The following is a 20,732-nucleotide window of genomic DNA, read 5'->3' on the forward strand; positions in this document are numbered from 1 at the left end:
AATAAGTACTACTGCGTAGGATAACATTGAATTGTATAGCAAGTCTGTTAAAATGCCGAGGAGATAATTTTGAGAGAAAATTAGCCTGTATGTTGTTATATGGTAAACTAGGTCATAAGCATTAACTTCTGTTCTTGAATGCTTGCATGCTGCATTCAGAATTAAGTTGGATATAACAAAACAAGGTTTACCCATAGCACAGAAAGCTATTACATCTATATCAAATCAGTCCAAACTACCTGTTGTTATCAATGTGCTAGCTGATTAGCTAATCAAAGCAGTATAGTAGGGGATTATCTCTTACTGGCCTAAACCACCCATCCTTGGTTTAACAACCCACTTGAGTGGGATTGCCAGCTATCAGATCACATGTCTATCAGTTCAGCAAAACGACCATTAATATTAGCAGAGTTTGCATTTAGCAGATAGGACCAAGACTTCTAAACACATGAATTGACTTCACTAAGAATGGAAATGAGATCTTACTGTTTTCTGTACTATATAAATCCTCAGGGTGTATCTTGTTGCCTGCCATCATAATATTAAACTTCTACATAAAATAATTTGGCCATAATGAAATCCCTCAGGAATCTCACAATATTTTTTCATGTTTAGTGTGTGAAAACTGTGCTTGAGGTAAAGTTTGTTGTGCATCTTTACTTTTGTATGGACTGTATGTTTATTAGCAATGTATTATTTCCACATGTGTTTGTTTCTTTCTAAATGTATGTTTGTAGGACAGATTAATAGCAGCGGATCTTTCATGATCCACTTTCAAACACTGTCCCTATTTCATAAAAATGTGTGTCTTGGAAGCTTTCTGATGTAATTCATGAATTATGAGAATAAAGTTTCCTAAACAAAAGGTGATCAGGACCCAAAAGTATATTTTAAATATAGCAATTCATTAACAACATAAAGTTAGAGAGTTGCAATTCAAACATTCCTGTCCTATAATTTGATAGGCAAAGGGACAGTTTTAAAATATTTTTTGAATGTTTAAGAATATATTTTATAAATATTATATTAGTTGCAGCAGATTCTGTTCAACATTTATTAGCATTTTAGGCAAAACTTGGGGCAAAATTCAATTTTGTGGTACTAGCCTAGTAGTTTCCTTTTGGAGAAGTCATTGTCACTTTCAGGGGACAGACAAAAGTCAGGGAGAGGTCAGGCACCAGGAGGTTTACAGAAGGAATTTGGAAAGCGGGATTTTGGGCAAGAGGAGAAGCAGGAGGGATGATACTTACAGAGGTTAGGGTGGAAAAAGGAGAGTTCACAGGGTAGATAAGTGTTCACTGCATTTCTGGTGGTTGAGGAAAATTTCAAGGATGGGTGGCATGATCTTCTCCCTTTTCTGCTTCTTTCTCCATCTCCCTCCTAGGACCCTGACCTCATCTTCTATTTCCCTGGACTGCTTATCCTCCTTGCCACTCTATCTTCTCTCTCCTCCATCTACCCTCACAGCAGGCCCAGCTTCCTTACCTCCTGGGAGCCTGGGAAGTGGATCAAGGCAGGATCTGTAGGGATGGGAAGGGCAGGGACAAGCCAGCAAGCTGGTATAAGAGATCTGGAAATATGGCTCGCTGCTCATGCTGTAAGGGTCAAGGGGTTCAGATGGCAATTTCTTTCACATTAATAGAAGATTGTGTAAGTTTGGGCATGTGCCTGCAGCTGGAATGTATGATCTCTCTCTTTCCTTTGGCAGTTATTTCTTTAACTTGGTATTCTCCAAATGTCAGTGATATAAAACCAATAGTGAATGTAGTAAGACGCTACATTATATTATTTCCTTTTCTATAGAAAAGGTAGAAAATTTATCCTTACACTACATTTTATGGTTTGGAGAATTCACTTATAGACTGTTATAGTCTATAGACTTATAGACTGTTCTGTACATCACTCTTCTGATTGTCTAGATTATTTTTGAGCATAAATGACTCCCCAGATAGACTATAAACACAATTTCTTACACTAGAAAACACAATAGAGAGCCAGGGCAGATACCTGTCTGAGTCTGCTGGAGGCATGTGCACAGATTGAGCAGTTCACTGCTCCCAGAACTGATAACAAAGACATATTGCCATATGTGCTCTTTTTCCCATTACAGTAGTTGGTTTTATATAAATAGTACTTTTAGTAGAAGAGAAAAAATTAATGAAATTTCTAAAATAAAAGAACCAAGCTTCTGTTTAGTGGTACTTCAGAATATAATCTGAGCAGTTAAGGGTTAAACACAGGGCAGCACTGTGGCTAGAGAAGGAAAGGAAAACAATATTCAAAGCATGAGAACACTACTGTCTCTTTTAACCTTCAGCCAAGTGGTATGTACCATTCATACGTGAAAAAATGTGGCTGTAGCTGCTAAGTGTCTCCTTGCATTCCCCATTTTTGTAAGTGCCCTATTCATTTTGCAATAATATATCTATGCAAAGACAGCCATAGATTGGAGCCCTCAGGCACAAATAATCCACATCCTGATTCCAAGCATTTAAAGTTCAGATAGTTTCATTACCCAAATGGATGAACTTTAATCTGTAGATGTAACATAAAAATGTGTCTCAGTGTCATTGACAACATCTAGTGTTGCATTTCTGCATGCTTCTTTATATAGGCCTGCATCTTCAAAGGCGAAATTTAGTTCTTTTTTGTAAATTTGTTTGTTTATAAATGATGGAAGAATGAGGGTGTTGTTTCATGAAATGTAATGTAACCAGAGTGGGAGAAAAAGGCAAATGTAGAAGCCAATACTTGAATATAAACACTAACTCCCTGTCAGGTGAACTCATGGTGAGAGCAAATGAAAGCATTTCTTCAAGCCCTGGGACAAATGGCTTTGCCCTTTCCCCCCTCTTCTCTATGCCTCCCCCTGACTCCCATAACCATGGCTCCTGCTGGTGCCACAGCTTCTGCCTTGGCAGTGGCTGAACAGGAAAAAATGGCGGGTAAAATGTTAATTTTAGAAATATTTCTTGAGCCCTTTATGTTACTAAGCCAGAGAGAATGGTCTTGGCCTTCCTCTTCTTGATAGAGCTGCACATGGTTCCCATTGACATAAATGGAAGCCGTGTTGCTAGGTTATAAGAGAATTTGGCATGCACCTTGAAAATAGTAATAATAATAAAACCTCCTGAATTACTATAAAAATACCCACAGTAGCATTTCAAAATGAGATTTATTTTTAAGCATTACTGTTGCATCCCAGGAACTTGAAAACCATATTTTCTATTAGCAAAACATTTCCCATACCAATTTACATTCACTGCATGTATTAACTTTGCAAACCACAGTAAAACTTTCCTCTTGGGGACAGTACACTCATTTTTTATATTGAAAATAATGAAAGTTCTAAAAAAACCACAGAGAAATTATTTTCCCAGTCATGTTTGCAATTCTTTACCCTCAGAATTACATAAGTCTCTATGTTATGACATTTAATTCCTGTTTTTACTCAACTTTGCCAAAGCAAGGCAGCGAAGAATCTTCATTATGTCTTTCTGTCCAAACATTCATAAGTAAGTATTTCCACATGAATTGATATGTTAATTTTAAAGCTCAGTGGGACTATCTTCTAAATTCTATGCAAGAGAGCAGTATCATGATATGCTTAATGCTATCTGCCTACCTACTATAAAGGCGGCAATCACAGAACCATACGCAATTGCAATCACCTTTGCAATCTAAGACTACAACATATTCAAAATGGAAATGCTGCTTACAGTTCACAGATGGGAAGGGATATTCACCTCTGGATGGTGGAGAGGTCAGACAGTGCATATTACACAGGAATCACAGCTATACACACTACACAATGAGAGGCCAACAGCTGAACAGGCATGTTAAGAAACACTACGCTCCTACTTACCACACATTGGAATCTATGCCCAGATGTGGGTATCCTAGGAAGGAGGAGGACAGTTTGGTTTTTTTTTTTTAAAAACAGAACAGGGTCTGGCCCATTAATTTGAAGTATGTTGTGTTCCAGTATGAGGAAGTGTTAACTTAGTGATGCTAACAGTCCTCAGTAAGTGTCCTATGCATCGAATTCAAGTTGTTGTTATTCACAAAGTTTTGCTAAATTCTCTAGTCCATTTTTCATAACTAAATTAAGTTTTCTTCTTACAGGAAAGGGATATTGATCTACAGTATGCAAAAGAGTCTTGTCAGAAAATAAGACAGTGAAATGAAAAATAACAATTACACTAGGAATATGTTCAGGAAGAACAACCAATGGTGTAATGAGCAAGAATGATGGAGAGTAAACCCAACTCATACATTATATTATGTATGATATCAATAAGTGCAGATCTCTAACTATCTGATTTTTATATTGAAAGTAATCTCCAATCATATGCAGTCTCCTAAACTCAGAGGCAATCTCTCTGATATGTATTTCTAAACTGCCTAATGTAAAGAAACAGAAGACTCTAGATGTTAAAGCAGCACATTCAGTAACCATATTAATGTTTCATGTTATTTTTCAGATGAAACATTATTGTTTTAAAATCTGCTATGTGCACTTACCGTTATGTGACATTCCAACGGCAAGGCATTTCTGAAATCTGCAGTATTGACATTTATTTCTGCTTTTCTTATGGATGCGGCAATTAAGATCACACCTGTCATAAATTAGCTTTAATCTGATTGTTCTTCGAAAAAAGCCCTGGAGTAAACATAAAAACATGTAAAAGGCTGCAAGAAACTGCCAGTGTCATCATCTCACTTCTCTATACATACAAAGTACTTTCTCTATACATGCTGAACCTAACTTTGTTTTAGACAGGTTTCCAAAAGAAGCAAGGCTCATGTGATCATACTGTCTGCTTCTCAGTGTGCTCCTGTTCTGATGTTATTAGCCACTTTCAACCTAGTTCGACAGAGGGGTAAAAATCTCAAATAGCTGGGGAAGCTTATGGAAATCAATGGGGTTTAAAGGACATTGGGACGTAGGTTGAGAGCTCTACCGACGTGCTGAGCATAAGGAACACTATGCCAAAGGAAGCGAAGCTGCATTTGTTCCCTTGCTCATGGGACAATTTGTTATAAAGTGAACATGAAATTTGCAAACTGTAAAGTTCACTACCAATGTAGAAAATTTTTTATAAAACACAACAAACCCAAAATTCTGCCAACAGAAGTTGGCAGCTGCAAACAGCAGTTTAATCTCAAGTAAAAAAAAATTATGGGTTATCTGTTTGTTTAAATTTTCTTTCCCATGTAAGTATTTTTTTATTCTATTTCAAATATTTCTTTTCCTTTTTGAGCCTGAGTACTTAAAAATAATTTATATTTTTTCATCTATTCTATTTCTTTGTTTTTGCAAAGTGCTGAATTAATTTTGCAATATTTATTTCTGGGTTCTATTTTCTAGGTTGTTTTACTTTCTAGTTTATCTCTATTGTTTGGATATTACAAGTTTGCAAAGTACACCGGCACATTAAAAATCCCAAAACTTGGTCCCAAACTCTTGGAAATTATTGCACAGAAGTCTTATGAAGTCTTATAAAGAGAGAAATCATTACGGAAATTCACAATGCTGTCTTTTTATAGTTTAAAGATGCTTTCTCAGATCACTCGTAAACAATTAATAAAGTTTATCCAAATTTATCACCATTTGTTCCTTGTAATAATTAATTTTTTCTCTCACAGTGAATAATAAAAATAAAAGCATAATGCCAACTCTTATTTATATAATTCACTGTAATTTAAGTAACCAACAGCTTACTTGTTGTTTTATGTATGTTCCTAATTCAGAGCTACAAATTTTATTTAAGCTCTGCATCAGGTCTTTCCTATTAGTTATTTTCCTCAAGATATTGAAAATAGAGAAAATGGGAATTTCACATTAAACTCTGTAATATTTTTCTTTGAACTCAATGAATTATTATTAACTTCTTTCTCTTGCATTTCTTTTCTCAATCCTTGAGGATGGTCAATTTTTACACCATTAGTTTTTCATTTACGTGTTATAAACACTATCACTGACATTAAAAAAAAAAAAAGCCAGTGGAGTTTTAAATCAGAAAGCCACATCCTTTAATACCATTAGACTTTTCTGTAGTCACCTAAAGATGTGTAAATTGTGTAAACAACCTCTTATCAACCAGAATAACAGAGTCTGAATTTTAAGTTGCTCAGAGTATTGAGCTTTGGAGTTGGGCATGAGTCTGCTTTTGCTGCATTCTATAAATTCACATTCTGCAAGTGACCTCCAAGATAGCAGGAATGAAATATAATTGCATAATTGACAAAAGTAGAAGAAATGCACAAAAAATTCTAATAGATCAGTAACATAAATAATAAAAAAGCAATTTATATTTAAAAAACCTCCCACTTATTAAATCATAAGGTATATGCAGTATATGTGGAACAATTTACTGAAAGACCTAAAACTTTTTTTTAAAAAAGCATAGATCTCTGATTTTACCAAGTGATTGTTCAGATGAAAATAGTATCAAATCTTATGTGAGAAAAAATACATTTTTCACGACTTACCTTACAGCCCTCACATGCATGCACACCATAATGAAATCCAGAGGCCTTGTCCCCACACACACGGCATTCAATAGCCATAAGGGAGTTGGAAGACTCCTCATGAGGTTTATTGTACAACTGAACTTTTTCTGAAAAATAGGGTGGGGAAGGAGGCTCCATTTTGATTGCACCTGTGTATAGAGAAGATTTAAATGATAAACCCAAAGTATAATTAAATATCTAGAAGAAGCAGCAAGGAATAATCACAAGCAATCACAGTAAACATAGACAGATTCATAGGTCTGTTTCATAATACAAAACGAGTAGTAAACAAAAGATGTAAAGGGATATAAGCTATAAGCAGCTATTTCACTGGCAGCATATAGGCTGGAAAACGTTGAAGAGGCAGTCTGATGTAGAAAGTGTATTACAGATTCTGTTTTCAGCTTTGTACTGTGGAATGATTTGAAGATAGGGATATTAAAAATTTACATATGGAGACCTCGTACTTGAAAGGCCTTCCTTTTCTCAGTATCTAATTTGTTGTATTATTTTAAGGTGTTCAGAACTACCGCAGGCAGATGGACTGGAGTTTCTAATCTAGTCTAAAAAAATATTTAAGTATCTAGTAGACCTATACATTGGATACATATTATTGGATAATATATTGGATATTTAAAGAAATATAGCGATCTCCTGGGGAACACTGTTCAACTTTGAATGCAGTTTAGAGAATCATTTTCTCTTCTGAAAGTTTCTAATTAAGAGAGCAATTTGTAATACTGAACAAGCTCAACCAACTAAATGTGATGTCTTTAAATCAGTCATTACTGGTCATAGAAGAAAGCTGAGACATTTGACACTATAACATTACATCAGATCATGTCTCAGGAGTGATGTAACAGACGCAGTATTACAATAGGGTGAATGTTTTTCTTTTCCAGACTGACTACACTATACAAACTAGAAAGTTTTCTTTCCTATATAAACTAGGAAGAAAAAAGAAAAGTGGAAAATTATCTAAATAAAGACAAAGAGGATTTATCCTACCTAAATTCTACTGTACTCTCTAGCTTCTTTTTAAAGTGTTATGGACATTTCTAATTAAACAAAAGAAAAATAAATTATTAGCTGGAAAAATGTCTTTTAATTCATTTTGTAAGTAACCCCGAGGTACACAGCACCTGCTTCTCTGTACAACCACAATTAAATACCACAATTTTCCTAGCAAGAATTCCCTGAAAGAATTCCTGTACAGATTACTACAAACAAAAGTTATGTTAGATCTAAGTAGGCTAAGTGGATCTTTAAAAAAGTTCCAGACACAGCAACCTGACATTCCTACTTTGAGCAGGAATGCAGTAACAACTTATTTAAGAATAGGTCACTTCCTTTCTTAAAAGGAGAGTTCTGTGTATTTTTTTTTTTTCTACTGTAACTGGTGGAAGAGGGGTGTTTTTCATAGTATATAAATAATACTAGCTCACGAAGCTCCAAGGTTACACCTGTGTTAGGAACACTGATAAAAGTTATACCAACTTTGTGACTCAGAGATAGCCAATATTTGTACTCCATCAGTTTCTTAGGTCTTTTGGAATGTAAAAGCTACACATATTAATAATCAATACGGTATGTATGCTGGGGCATTTTTTAAAATCCAGGATATTTATTCTGCATTGTGTGCACAGAGCTTCAAAGGACAATTTACACACAAGATACAGGAATAGGAGACTGAAAGTTTCAGCAACAAATGGCGGGGTTCATGTGTGTAATAAGTGTTTAATGTCATTTTAGAAACTTTATGATGCCTTGCCTAATCTCTAACTGCTGCTCTGGAAGGGTGAAGGTCTGCTATATGTGTTCTACCTTTTCTATCTGCCCTGCAGGAATATCTTGTGGACATCTCTGATGATACAGGATACCAGCATTTAGGCATCTGAATACTTCTAAATCCTTTTGCTGATAGTAGACTTTTCAGAGAATGAAGCAAATGTGAACATGAAGGAAATACTAAAACAATTAAAAACATACTTTGGCAATCCTGGAGCTTGATATCATATTTATAATCAATGCTTGTCTGATCAGTTCTTGCAAGAGGAATATCTTCATAATGTGGTGAAGAAATGCTTGAAAAATCAACAGTGGTAAATGGCTTTATGTCAAAGGAATGTGCATGATCATCCATCGCAGACAGATCCACTGGACTAATTCCAAAATTAATGGGCCAAAACGGCATTTCTGTGTCAACCATTGTAATCCCTGAAAACAGAAAAAGAAACAGATACTTTAAAAGAAGCTAGTTATCTCTGTGATGAGTTCAGGCCCGAGCTGAGGTCCAGTTGCCTCATGTCCAAAGGGTTGAGGTGCAAACTCACAATGCAGTGTAGGTTTTAGGGGAATGTTTAGGCCCCATCTATCATTTGGCTTGAGTTTGTCACCATATAATGCATTAGGCTGTAGAGTAACACTGCATGGATAACACTGCGCAGTTAACCCAGCTTTGAGGTTGTTCTTAGGAAGGCTCGAACATCTCAGGTCATAAAAGCAAATGAGATTTGCTGGCATCCAGGGCTCAGGCTAACCTTAGACCAGAATGGCTGTCTTACGTATGCTACTGAACTGAACTCATCTGATCTGTACTTCAAAAGGCAACAGAGAACTAGTGGGCTCACAGAACAATGGTTCAGTTAAATGAATAATTGACAAAAATATATCTGGGAAGAATAGCCATCTAAATAATTAGGAATGGCCAAATGAAATACAAATGCATTTTAATAGTATGTTTTATAGAACATTTATGTGCTTTAGTAAGCATACAAGTCATTGAAGAAAAAAACCACGCAATAATGTGAAAGTAAAGCAGCGTAACTGGAAAAAAAATTCACTTTATTTTTTTAAACAGACAGATAACACTAACTTCAATTGCAGCTCTCAATAGCATGCGTATGAATAGAATCAGAAGTCTTCCACAATTAATTTTTCAGTTTTGCAAAGTCTAATTATCAAGTGCCTGAAAATCTTAAGGTTTTTTATATTAAGAAAAAAAAAAAGTAGTTGGTATTAAATAGTCATTTTCCTCCAAATAACCAGAAATATCTGAAATCTTTAGTCATTCAAGTATGTCAAAAGTTTTATCCCAGAGTCTTAAAACCAAGGCTCAAGGAAATTTATCACTTTCCAAATTCCATATGTATTTATGCAGATCTTGAAAGTAGTAAACAATTAAAAAGCTTCAATCTGCAAAAACCTTCAGCAAATCACGTGAATTTACATTGAGATATAAAATATTTTTCCAAGTCCTCTTCTGACAGTTAGCTGAACCAAAATCCTTGATTTAGACATATTTCAACTATGAAAAAGTTTGTAAGTAACAGAAAGTGTAAAACACGTACTGTTTTATAACTAGGGTCTGGCTTTAATTTTCCATGATTTGTAACAAGAACATTCTAATCTAAAAATAGGACAGATGTTATGGAACTAAAATAACTTGGTCACTCTGGCTGTTTAATTTGGACTTCAGACCCAATCAAGTAAGTAGTCTTTAACCTCTAGATAAAAAGAACTTTGATTTGATCTACTGTGAATCAAAACTACTCTCTCACACTGCCAAAACTGTTGTTGCAAAATGAACACAATGGAACACACCGGCTCTATAATTTTGAGATTGTCCTTTGTCTTGACAGGCCTCCAGGTAAGTAAAACAGCAACCGTCCTCCCCATCAACTATGCTGAAGTGCTAAGGTAGTGATGGATAGAAATGGTTACAGTTCTCTTAATCTTTCCTCAGGAAAGTCACCATGATTCTTTTGCCCTTTAGGACTTGCAGCACAACCCTTTAGTTCTTCTACCTTGAACATCGACAACAAAGGTTGTAAGATATCTTTCTTATTCTTAAATTTCAGATAAGAAATTCTCACTGCAGTGGGAACAAAAGAGATGCTACTGTATCCCATGCTGCACAACATACATGTTGCCCCTAGTAGAGCAAAAGAGAAACCTGTAGCTCCTTCGTACTGCCACTCCTACTACTACATGATTGATAAAGGAGAGTACTGTAAAGCAAACAGTGTTTAGGGTGAACTGTTGGCAAGGTTAGCCTGACGCTCAGCTAGCAGTCTACCTTCCCAAAGGCTTCAGCCATTGGATGGGATATAGAGTCTCATGTTATCCTTAATGAAAGTAAGACCTGCCTACTAGTAAACAACAGAATTTCTAACTGCCACAAGTGAAAATTATTTGGTGAAAGTACATTATAGGTTGTCAGAGTACCTTGGTGTTAAATAGTATCTTTGAAATAGTCAATTTCTCTGTAAGCATGAAGTGCAAATCCCCGGCCATCAACACTGGGAACTGTCTTCCTTAAACAGATTTCCAAATAAAGCAATAAAATAGAATAGACTCCTTCTTAAGAGTCCATTTTTGTAATTAACCAGACACATCTTTAAAAAAAAATAAAAATAAAACCAACAGACATCTAAAATTTAAACATTGGCTTATATTCCTTTAAGCAAGTGACATTGAGAGTTAAGTCCACTTTGTATCTGGAGGGCTGCCTCAAGGGTGAAGAGGAAGGATGCCTATAGGCATGGTCCTGGTTATAGCCCAAGTTCCTCCTGTGGAGTCCAGAGGATTCAATATGCGCACGTGCACCCATGAGGTCACTGTGTGGCCAAGAAACGATTGCAAGCAACCATGTCATCAGAAGGCAGGAGGACTCATACTGACAGCTGCCCTTGCACAGACACCTCCCCTGCACTAAAGAAGCAGCTGAAGAGGCTTGAGTACATGCTTAAAGGCAAGTGCAAGCTTAAATCACTCACTGAATAGAGATATACTTAATCACTTGCCACTGATCTCAATTTTTGTATTACACACAAAGCAGATGTTAAAATCAAACAGTTTTCCTGTATCATCCATAAAAGCCCTATAAAAATATTCTCACAGTCTTGAGGTGTTATCACTTTGTATTTCCAATTTAAAAGGCTTCAGTTTGCAAACCACTGTGAGCTAAACAGGAAGTTAAAGCTGGTCTGTATTTCCCTTTATAACACAGTGAATGACTGTGATGTTTTGGAGAATTTCATTATGTATAAAGTCATTAATTCTATGAAACTCCTGAATCATTATAACACAGCGTGTGCGTGAAATTCACTATGTACAGATCTACTATGGCTTAGAAAGACTCGGGTAATCATGTAAGTTTAGAGGTCTGGCTTGCTAGGCACAAACTCCAAAAGCTAAGGGGGTATTCCTTAGCAGGAATTTTCTGTTTTCACAGTCAGCACAGCTAACTTGTTTCAGCAAAGTCTACCAATAATGCCAGAGCAGTTTAATGGTAAAAATATTTCTAGCCTAGAACTGTGATGTTTTAGATTTTTATTAAGATTTAGAAGAAGCAAAATGAAAACAAATAAATAAAAAGTAATCTGTTATTTTAACAATCACTTAATATGAGGGACTGTGTTTCATGCATGCTGTTTTTTCCTTATTAATTTTTTTTTTTTTCTGTGCATCTGTTCACATCACACACATGTTCTGTATGCTGGGAATAGAGGAGATAAAAATGCCGAGATTACACTGAAGAGAATAACAGGGAATTGTGGGTGCACCTGTCAGCTACTACAGGTCACAAAGTAATTCCATTTTATGCGACTCATATTTCTGCCTTAAGGTAATAAAATCTGGAATCAGCAGCCATTTACAATTCTTTGAGCAAAAGCCTATAAACTTCACCCCTTCCAGAGGTTAACATCCCATGACTAGTAATATCAGTTCTTCTGATCTTCAGGCAACTAAAAAGGTTTTGCTAAATCATTCCGCTACAAAAAATGTCTACTTTTAGTTTTGAAAAATCATTATGTTGTCTATATTATAATTTCATCTAAGATGTCCACAAAAGTACCTAGCAATGATACTATACATATACACATACAGATAACGGCGTATATCTCAAGTCGTCTGTTAAAGTAGAAGGTTCTGACACAGTAAAATGCCTTAAGCAGGTAGGATTTACTCAAAAAAGATTTCCATGTGCATTTTTAACTGCTTTCCTTCCATTGAAAGCAGTTAACTTTGGCTATATTGTAAATCTAAATTGACAAGGCCTTAGCTCTGTACAATTTACATTAATTTAATTTCCACTCCCAGTCTAGCATGAACCTAGGAGGGCTCATGAACATAGAACTTTTAATGTAACCACAGCTGAGAAACATGTCGCCTCTCAGGCCTCACAGTTAAGGAAAGTACATCTCTTCTGAGGGATGAACATTCTCCAACAGCACCACGAGACAGGACAAGATACGTGTTTGTATGTGTGTGTGTCTATGTGGGGAGAAATGGAGAACGTGTGGCTTCTACGTAAACTTGGGCTTTCCCTGTTGCTGTATAAAATAAAACAAATTCTATGCTTTCCCAGCTGTAGGGACTATATTTCTACTACCTTCTATGACGTCTGTGCAAAGAGGTGGTAAAGATTATTTTCTTACTATATTTCATGACAACAAAAGGAGTAAAATATTTGACTTGCTCTCATTATGCACCTATTTCTGATTTGTTTGGTTAAAAAAAAAAAAAAAAAGGCATCAATATGACCTGGTATGCAGATATACCTATCAATAACTATTTTTCAAAGATGCCAGTAAATTCGAAGTCGCTAAAGGAATCTTGAAGATGTCAGTGCAATAGATTCTGTACTGTAAGAATATCTAAGGTCAAACTAATCACAAGACAGCTATTTTATGCTTATTTCTCTGTGTCTGGATAACAAGATGCATATTATAGCATTTCTGTATACAACAAATCAGCTAGTCGTCAATGATCCCAGATTAATATTATTCATAAACATTTCTGAATTATCAGAATTTCCAGGTTTGGTCAGGTTTTGGATATAAAAAAATCAAAGCATTTCCTTACAGTTTTAAAGTTCAAATCTTCACATATGACTGCTAAGTCTTAGTCAAATTACGGATATCCTGTTCAATTTAATAAAGTTTTCTATTTCACTGGAAACAAAATTAATTTTACTGTTCAGACTAATTTATATTATAAATACTAGAATGAAGGAAACCTTTTATGTGCTATTCTTGCATTACTGAAAACTAAAATGTGAAAACTGTTCCCATGTTTAATAGTTAGTTTACAAATATTTCTATTTTGCATGTAACTTTACTTGATTTCTGCTGTGTATTTTGTCTTTTTCCCTCGCCATAAAAGATGAATGCCAACATTTCCCTCTGCACCAAAAAAAAAAAAGTAATCTTCTCATGGCTTTAAAAAAAAAAAAAAAACCAACAAAAAACAAATCCACCAAAACATCCAAAGCATAAGTCCAATCAACAGACTACTCCAGAATTCTATAAAACTCACACATGCTCATGTGAGATCCAGTTAATAAAAACATAACTAACATTGGTTAAAAAGATTTTCATGTGCAAAAATCATTCTAGGCAGCAAAAGAATACGCAGAATAGTAGCAGAGATGTTATTAACATAAAGTCAGATGAATACGCTTTAACATTTAATCATCAAAAAGACCAGAAGTGAAAGCGAGAATGCTGTTGAGATAACATTAAACACTGAGATATGAAACTAGTTGTTATAACTCCCTTTACTTGCATTTAATCTCACGTAGCCAACTGCTAACTATTATCTACAAGGAAGTAAAAGAAGGCACATGAACTCATCTCATACACATCTGTATTGACTATCAGCCATAGTGACAGCTTAGAGTTAGTTAATCTGGTGCTGATTGTGAGAACTATCGTACCATTAAGCTAGTTCATTCAGTAATTGCTACTTGCAAATTGAATCGATTTCCATTTCCTAAGAAAGTTATTCAGTGCATTTTTTATATTAGGAAAACATAAAATAACATAAGAGATTACCATGGTATGAAAAACATCTTGGATCACAAGCTACTTTTTACCATAAACACTACCTGTGCTCAGTTAACCTGAAAGGCCTGTTGCACTACATTCTAGACACGCTCTTTCCAGACAAAACTACCAAAATATGACCCTAGAGGTATTTAATGAAGCAACCAGAACATCCTAACCTCATATGAGTTACAAAAAATCAGAAGGGGAAGAAAAAAAAAAAAAAGAAAAAACAAAAGTTAAAGCCTCTCAGCTTTGAAACATTACTAAAATCAAGGCAATGGTATAATTATACTACATGGACAGGTATAAATATGGACAAATATATACATGATATAAATACTGGGGGTTTTGTTTGTTTGTTTTTTGTTTAAGTTAAAACATATTTCATGGAATAGTTTGAATTTGACCTCATGTATAAATGTGTCACAGTTCGTCAAGTAAACTCATATGCAAGTGCTGCAGAACTTAGTGGGACTTTTGCCAATTAATTTAATTAAAGCAGGCTCAGACCATCTCTGAAATAATGTCATATGTAAGTTGATTAAGATCACACAACCATTCCTAGCTTTTAAGAAAAATTTAGAGGTGGTAAAGGGTCAGCTTGATATCCCCATTTAATGTATTTATCTACTTAAGAGGAACAATGAAATGTTTTATGTGTGCCTTGCAAAAACACATCTATCCTAAATGATGGCACCATATCCACTGAATTAAAGACCTTCATTGATCTTTTAGAAGAGAATGCTGCAAAAGGACTGCAAGAAGAGAAAGGACAGTCTTGTGATAAAAAACTTGCATTCCCCTTTCAATAACTCAGTTCTTTCATTGCCTCTGACACAGAAATTCTATGTGGCAATGGACAAGTAGTTCAAGCCAACATTTTCATCGGTGCTGTTTTCAGGTCCTAAATGTGAGGCATAGGGTATGGTGATACGCTGTGTTCAGAAAGTGATTAACTGATGTCTCTGGAAGGTGGAGTTGGTCATGAATTCTAGTAAGACTTGGAAAAATGGTATCACTTTGTCCTATGCATTGTTCTTCTGGTTATTTAGACAAAATTACCTCATCTTACTACATTTACTTTTTCCTGTAGAAAAACAAAAAAAGAAAAAAGAAGAAAGATGCTACTATTTAGACTTTTGTCTCAGTTCTCCACTTCTCCAGTGAAAGAATATTATCTTTCCCCCCTCCCCTTCTCTGTGTTATTAAAACAGCAACCTCCTTCAGCAGGGATGGTATTACTCTACAAATTTTTAGTATTCCTGATTATGTCTGAGTACAATGAAGCTTTAAGCTTAGTTTAAGCCTTTAGGAGATACCTTATTCAATCATGAAAAGGATGTATTTTTCATTCATAGTATCTGTCATTATAACAGACTTTAGACTAATAGACAACATTTGCATAAAATAAAGGTAATTTGGTTTTGGATAAACCAAGGTATGTGAATTTTTTCTGTATTTCAAACAATGACTCAAAGCTCTTGGACATAGTCTGTTTAATGCATTAAAACAACTACTGTATGGTCTGCAGGTTCTTAAATCTAACAACCACTCATAATGTAGGGCCTGTACTACTTTGTGTTCTGTTGCTGCAGAGTCAGCAGAGGGAGCACAACATAACTAAAAAAGACCTCTTTCCAAGAACTCTGCTGACACAATCAGTGATGCTCTTACACAAATAAACAAGCAAAAAAGTACATAAAAAGAGCCTTGCTGGCTGATACCCCCAATTCAGTGTTTGACAGAATCAGTAAGCTTCAAACCGCATCAAGAAAAACAAAGTAACAGCAAAAAGCTATAAAGACTTGCTTTTAAAATTCCATTGCAGAATTTTGTGAAGTTATGTTTGCATTACCAAGAAGCAGAGATAAAAAGGATTGTTTCTTTTTATCCATGCACATATTCAAAACACTGGTACAATTCAGGGCAGAAATTGTTTCATTGATGTGATGACGCATGCATTGAACAGCAATATATTGGTAGGACTTAAAATAGTTATCCAAAGCAGTCTTTTTCCAAGCAAATTACACATTAGAAACCACTATGATTGTGGGAAAAGAACCCAGGCTTACTTAGGCAACTGATAGAATCAGTATTGACAAATTTTTGTATTGTAAATTCAAACATTTTTTGAAAACTCAGTATTGCCTTTCAGCATTCCTACCCCAGAACTATGTACTGCAGCAAGCACAAAAGTACTTCGGCATGCACCTTGGAGTCAAGCACACTCCTGCTTGTACCACTGTCTCAGCAGACCTGCTATTTTTCTTTTCAAGTATGAATGTATCAAAAATACTGACAAGAATGAAAATTGAGCTCACTGCAGAATAAAAGAACAAAACGTTTATGGATTTCTTTCAGTTAGAGAACTCTAAATTAAAGCTCCCTCTCCCCCTTAATTTACCTGTAAAAACAAAGAAATACCTAGTGTCCTCTAGCAAATGTTGAGTGTCAAAATCAGCTCCATAATAACAAGCGACTTAGTGAAGAATTAAGTTCATAGATAATTTGGTGCACTGCTTTTCATGTCAGCCCTGACTCCAAGCACAATATCAAGACAATGGATGACATTTTCTTCTCTGACCCTCAGATCCAACACTCAAGCCATCTAAACATGGCCCAAAAATGAGCATGACCATTAGGAAAGATACCTGACAATACCAAAAAGATGCAACTAGACAATATACTTTTGAAAGAAAGGGAATAAACATTCCATATAAAAACAAACCTAGTGGTTCTAGACAAAATGGGTTTGTTACATCTTTAAGCAGAGGAGGAGGAATATATCACCACCGTGGCAAGGTGCAGCCAACAAGCACACCTCAAGGGTTAATCATTGAGTGGGAGGGGTATGAGCTTATGAAAGTCTCCTTTTACAGTCTGCTGTACTAACCTGCAGAACCAGCACAGGACCAAAATTCTGATAGCACAACCCCCGCCTTCCCCCCCAACAAAAAAAAAAAAAAAGTAAGCTGTGGTCGAGTGGAATGTTAAGGGTGTGACAACAAACCAGATACTCCCAGGAACATCTTGAAACACTGCCACCAGATGCAAGTTTGTGTCACATCTCCACAATGCAAACCATGGAGTGTTGAAGACTTAAGAACCAAGCTGAGAAATCCAAGTGATGCACTGTGCAAGGGCTGCAGAGAACAGTGACACGGAGATCCTTCAAAAAGCCAAATAAAAAGTCAACCCATTCATCCTCTCAGCAAGGCTGCACAGTAAAACATCAGAAGAAACTTGAGAAATGGTGTAAATCCAAACACTTGAAAAGGCCAAAAGCAAGCAACTCATAAATCAGTAGGAAATGTATTTTATTCCTACAACTGAATTATAACTACAAGCTGCGATCACTAAAAGCACAGTCCATAAAATTTACTACAATGGTTAGGAGGTAGCTGCTAATACAGAGAAAAAAAAAAAAAAAAAAAAAAAAGAGCCCATTCAGGCAATGACAGAGCTGTTTAGTTTAAAATATATTTTCTATTCTGTGCGTATGGAATTCACACAAGAAGGTAAATGGCTTGGGTTCTTGTTTGAAATCGCAACACTTTATACCCTTGCAGCAACATAAACCATTGTAAATATAAATCCAAATGAGAAACAAGCTCAAAAATGCCACAGGCTACTCGGACACGCTACAAATTCTACCACCCTGTTTTAATTATTTCATGTAGGGTTTGTTGCATCCTGATACTGGATAGATATCAATGAAACTTTAAATTATTTCAGGATATAAAAGAAATCGATTGCAAGGTTGTGCTCAAATAACAGCTTAAATAGAAATTGAGAATATTGGACAATGGAAGATAGCTGTATAAGAAATACTGATTTATATATCTGAAAAATATTTGTAGACAGCTCAGATTTAACAGAAACAGCACTTCAAAATAATGGAGAACATAACTACAAAATTCTGGAAATGACACGGTGTTGGGCTCTTGGTGGTAAAAGACTGACTACCATAGAAATGAAAGTGTTCTACTACTGTCATAAGACTGACAGAACACTGAGCTGTAGAGATAATTTCTGCCCTGTTAACACAGATTCAAAGTTTGTGGAAAAGGACCCTCAAATTGTTCTTAGAAATATTTGAGCAGAAAAAAGTGCAGTTTTCTAGTTACAGGCAGCTGTAATCTGTGCTTTGTGAGGTGCCATGTATTGAAAGTAAAATTAATCCTGATGAAAGACTTATCTTCCAATGCTTTTTGTTCAAAATTGTCTTAAAAATACCTCCCACTCTTCAAAATAGAAATGATTGTTATTTCGTTCCGTTGAACAAAAAAAAAAAACAGAAACATAAAAATCTGAAAAATAAGATATCTTCATGTTGCTAATATAAAAATCAGAATAAACATCTACAGAATTCTAATGGGCAAAGATCATATATCAGTATTTACAATATGCCTACTTGCATTAGTAGAGCTCAAATCTGGATCATTTTGGTTTTGAGGGATTTGAGGAAACCAGAAACAAACAACATGTCTCTAACTTGCACTGGCAATATTGTAAAACTATCCCATGACATAAAATGTAGGCGTTACTCTCTATGAATCATTGTGATTTAAAAAAGGATACTGATAGATAGGCAATGAATCACATTCAATTTTGTAATCAGAAAAAGCTGGCTTCTTAAGAGAGACCTTTGCCCTCTTTGGCAAAGCATAATAACTAAATGTGCCAAGCTACTAAGGAGTAGGCCTTCTCTTGTCATGTAAGTGGCCTCATAATACTGAAGGAAGTAATTGATTTTAAAATATACAAAAACATGCTGTGTTGTATACAAGATAGCAAAGCTTTATCAACTAGAAAGTCACAACACAATTCAATTAACAAGAACGTTAATATTCTCAGAATTGTACTTGGCTCAGAGACTCAATGCACCTTTTATAACTGGCATTTATTTATACTGGGCAGACTTCATATTACTCAGGTCTCGTGACAGTTTTATTAACTACAGGAAATCAATATAATTCAAAAACTTCATATTTGTGCAGCTTAACCTACACTTAATTTTTTTTTTTTTTTCTCGCCACTGAGCCGGTATGAGAGAGCAATCTGCTTCCAGATTCTTTGAAACTGGATTCTGCCTGTGCTAAATAAGGTGACTAAGACAGTGTTCCAGAAATCTTTCCATATATCCCAAAGATGTACAATAAGATAATATAATTTTTACTTAATTTAAAAATAAAATGTCATATCATATAATGGATATAAGCTCTTTTATTGAGTAACAAAAAAAGAAATTACCAAGGAGTTAAGAAACCTTTTAATTCTCTAAGGATTCAGTCAGATTCATAAGTTCAGTGCATGCCATTAAAAGCATTTTAAGAGAAAATTCCGCATTCAGAAGTTTCACATGCAGACTTATGCATAACCTGTGATTGTGCTTTCAGATGTCAAACTTGTTTTGAAGTCAATAGAAAGTTTTATAGCTTCAATAGAAATTCAGTGTTTAGGCCACAGTTAAGTAGAATACTAATGTTTTATTTTGACTACTGTATTATTGCTAATGGTATTTAAACACCTGCTTAACTTAAAAGTTAAGCACTTTTAAAACTCAGTTTCTGGCTAAGAAAGGACTTTTTTAGCTAGAGTATATTATTAAATTAAATATCATACACATGTATACATACAAATAAATCAGTGTATGTTGTAATACAGATCCATAAGAAATTAGGTTCTCAAAATGCCATATTTTCTACATAAAATTACTGTTTCTCACTAACCACAGTGACAACACACTGGGCAGAGTTAATAAAATAAACTCACAGCTACCATGAAACACTAGTTGCAATGTTTAGCCAGATGCCTACTGTCTGTTTAAATAGGAAACAGCACTGTTCCAAAATATTCAAGTATAGTAGAAATGCTATCTAGTAAATTTATACTGTGCTCACACATGATTCATTATATGAAAATTTGCAAATTCCTCTGTGTATTCATAAGCCTTTGTGAGATTATCAAAGATTGAAGCATGTCGTATGGCAAAATATACAAGAAGAGATGTGTAAGCACTGCAGATATTTACAAGACAATCTTATGATCCATTGTTTATTTGATTTCTTTAGGTCATTATGACTGTGTCTTTTAATGTATTTCAATAAACTAATCATGGACTCTTTTAAAATGGTGCTTAGTCAATAATTAGCAACTAAGGTACCAATTTAGCGAGAAATTTTAGAATAGATGTACCCCCATTATGGGATACAAATCTGAATACAAAGTTTGTATTTTTCATATGTTAATAACTTTCATAGTAACTGTTGTATATTATGTGCACAATATCCAGTTAATTTTTTTCCTCTAAGACATCTTAGGTGCAATAAATTTTATACTAACACTGAAGAAGTTTTATAATATTAATACCTAAATAAC

At 35.0% G+C, this 20,732-nt stretch overlaps 1 protein-coding gene across 1 annotated transcript in view; it reads right to left on the reverse strand.

Annotated features, from left to right (window-relative positions):
- The window catches only part of PPARG (peroxisome proliferator activated receptor gamma), a 31,702-nt gene extending 14,322 nt beyond the window's left edge, over positions 1 to 17,380 (reverse strand). Inside the window, exons 1-4 of the mRNA XM_075713748.1 lie at positions 17,362 to 17,380; positions 8,506 to 8,733; positions 6,496 to 6,665; positions 4,525 to 4,663 (exon numbers count right to left, since the gene is read on the reverse strand). Coding sequence (XP_075569863.1) covers positions 4,525 to 4,663; positions 6,496 to 6,665; positions 8,506 to 8,733; positions 17,362 to 17,380 — 556 coding nt within the window. The remainder of the gene's footprint in view (positions 1 to 4,524; positions 4,664 to 6,495; positions 6,666 to 8,505; positions 8,734 to 17,361) is intronic.
- Positions 17,381 to 20,732: the final 3,352 nt, after the last annotated feature.

Source organism: Pelecanus crispus, chromosome 7, assembly GCF_030463565.1.
Source record: "Pelecanus crispus isolate bPelCri1 chromosome 7, bPelCri1.pri, whole genome shotgun sequence".
NCBI lineage: Eukaryota > Metazoa > Chordata > Aves > Pelecaniformes > Pelecanidae > Pelecanus > Pelecanus crispus.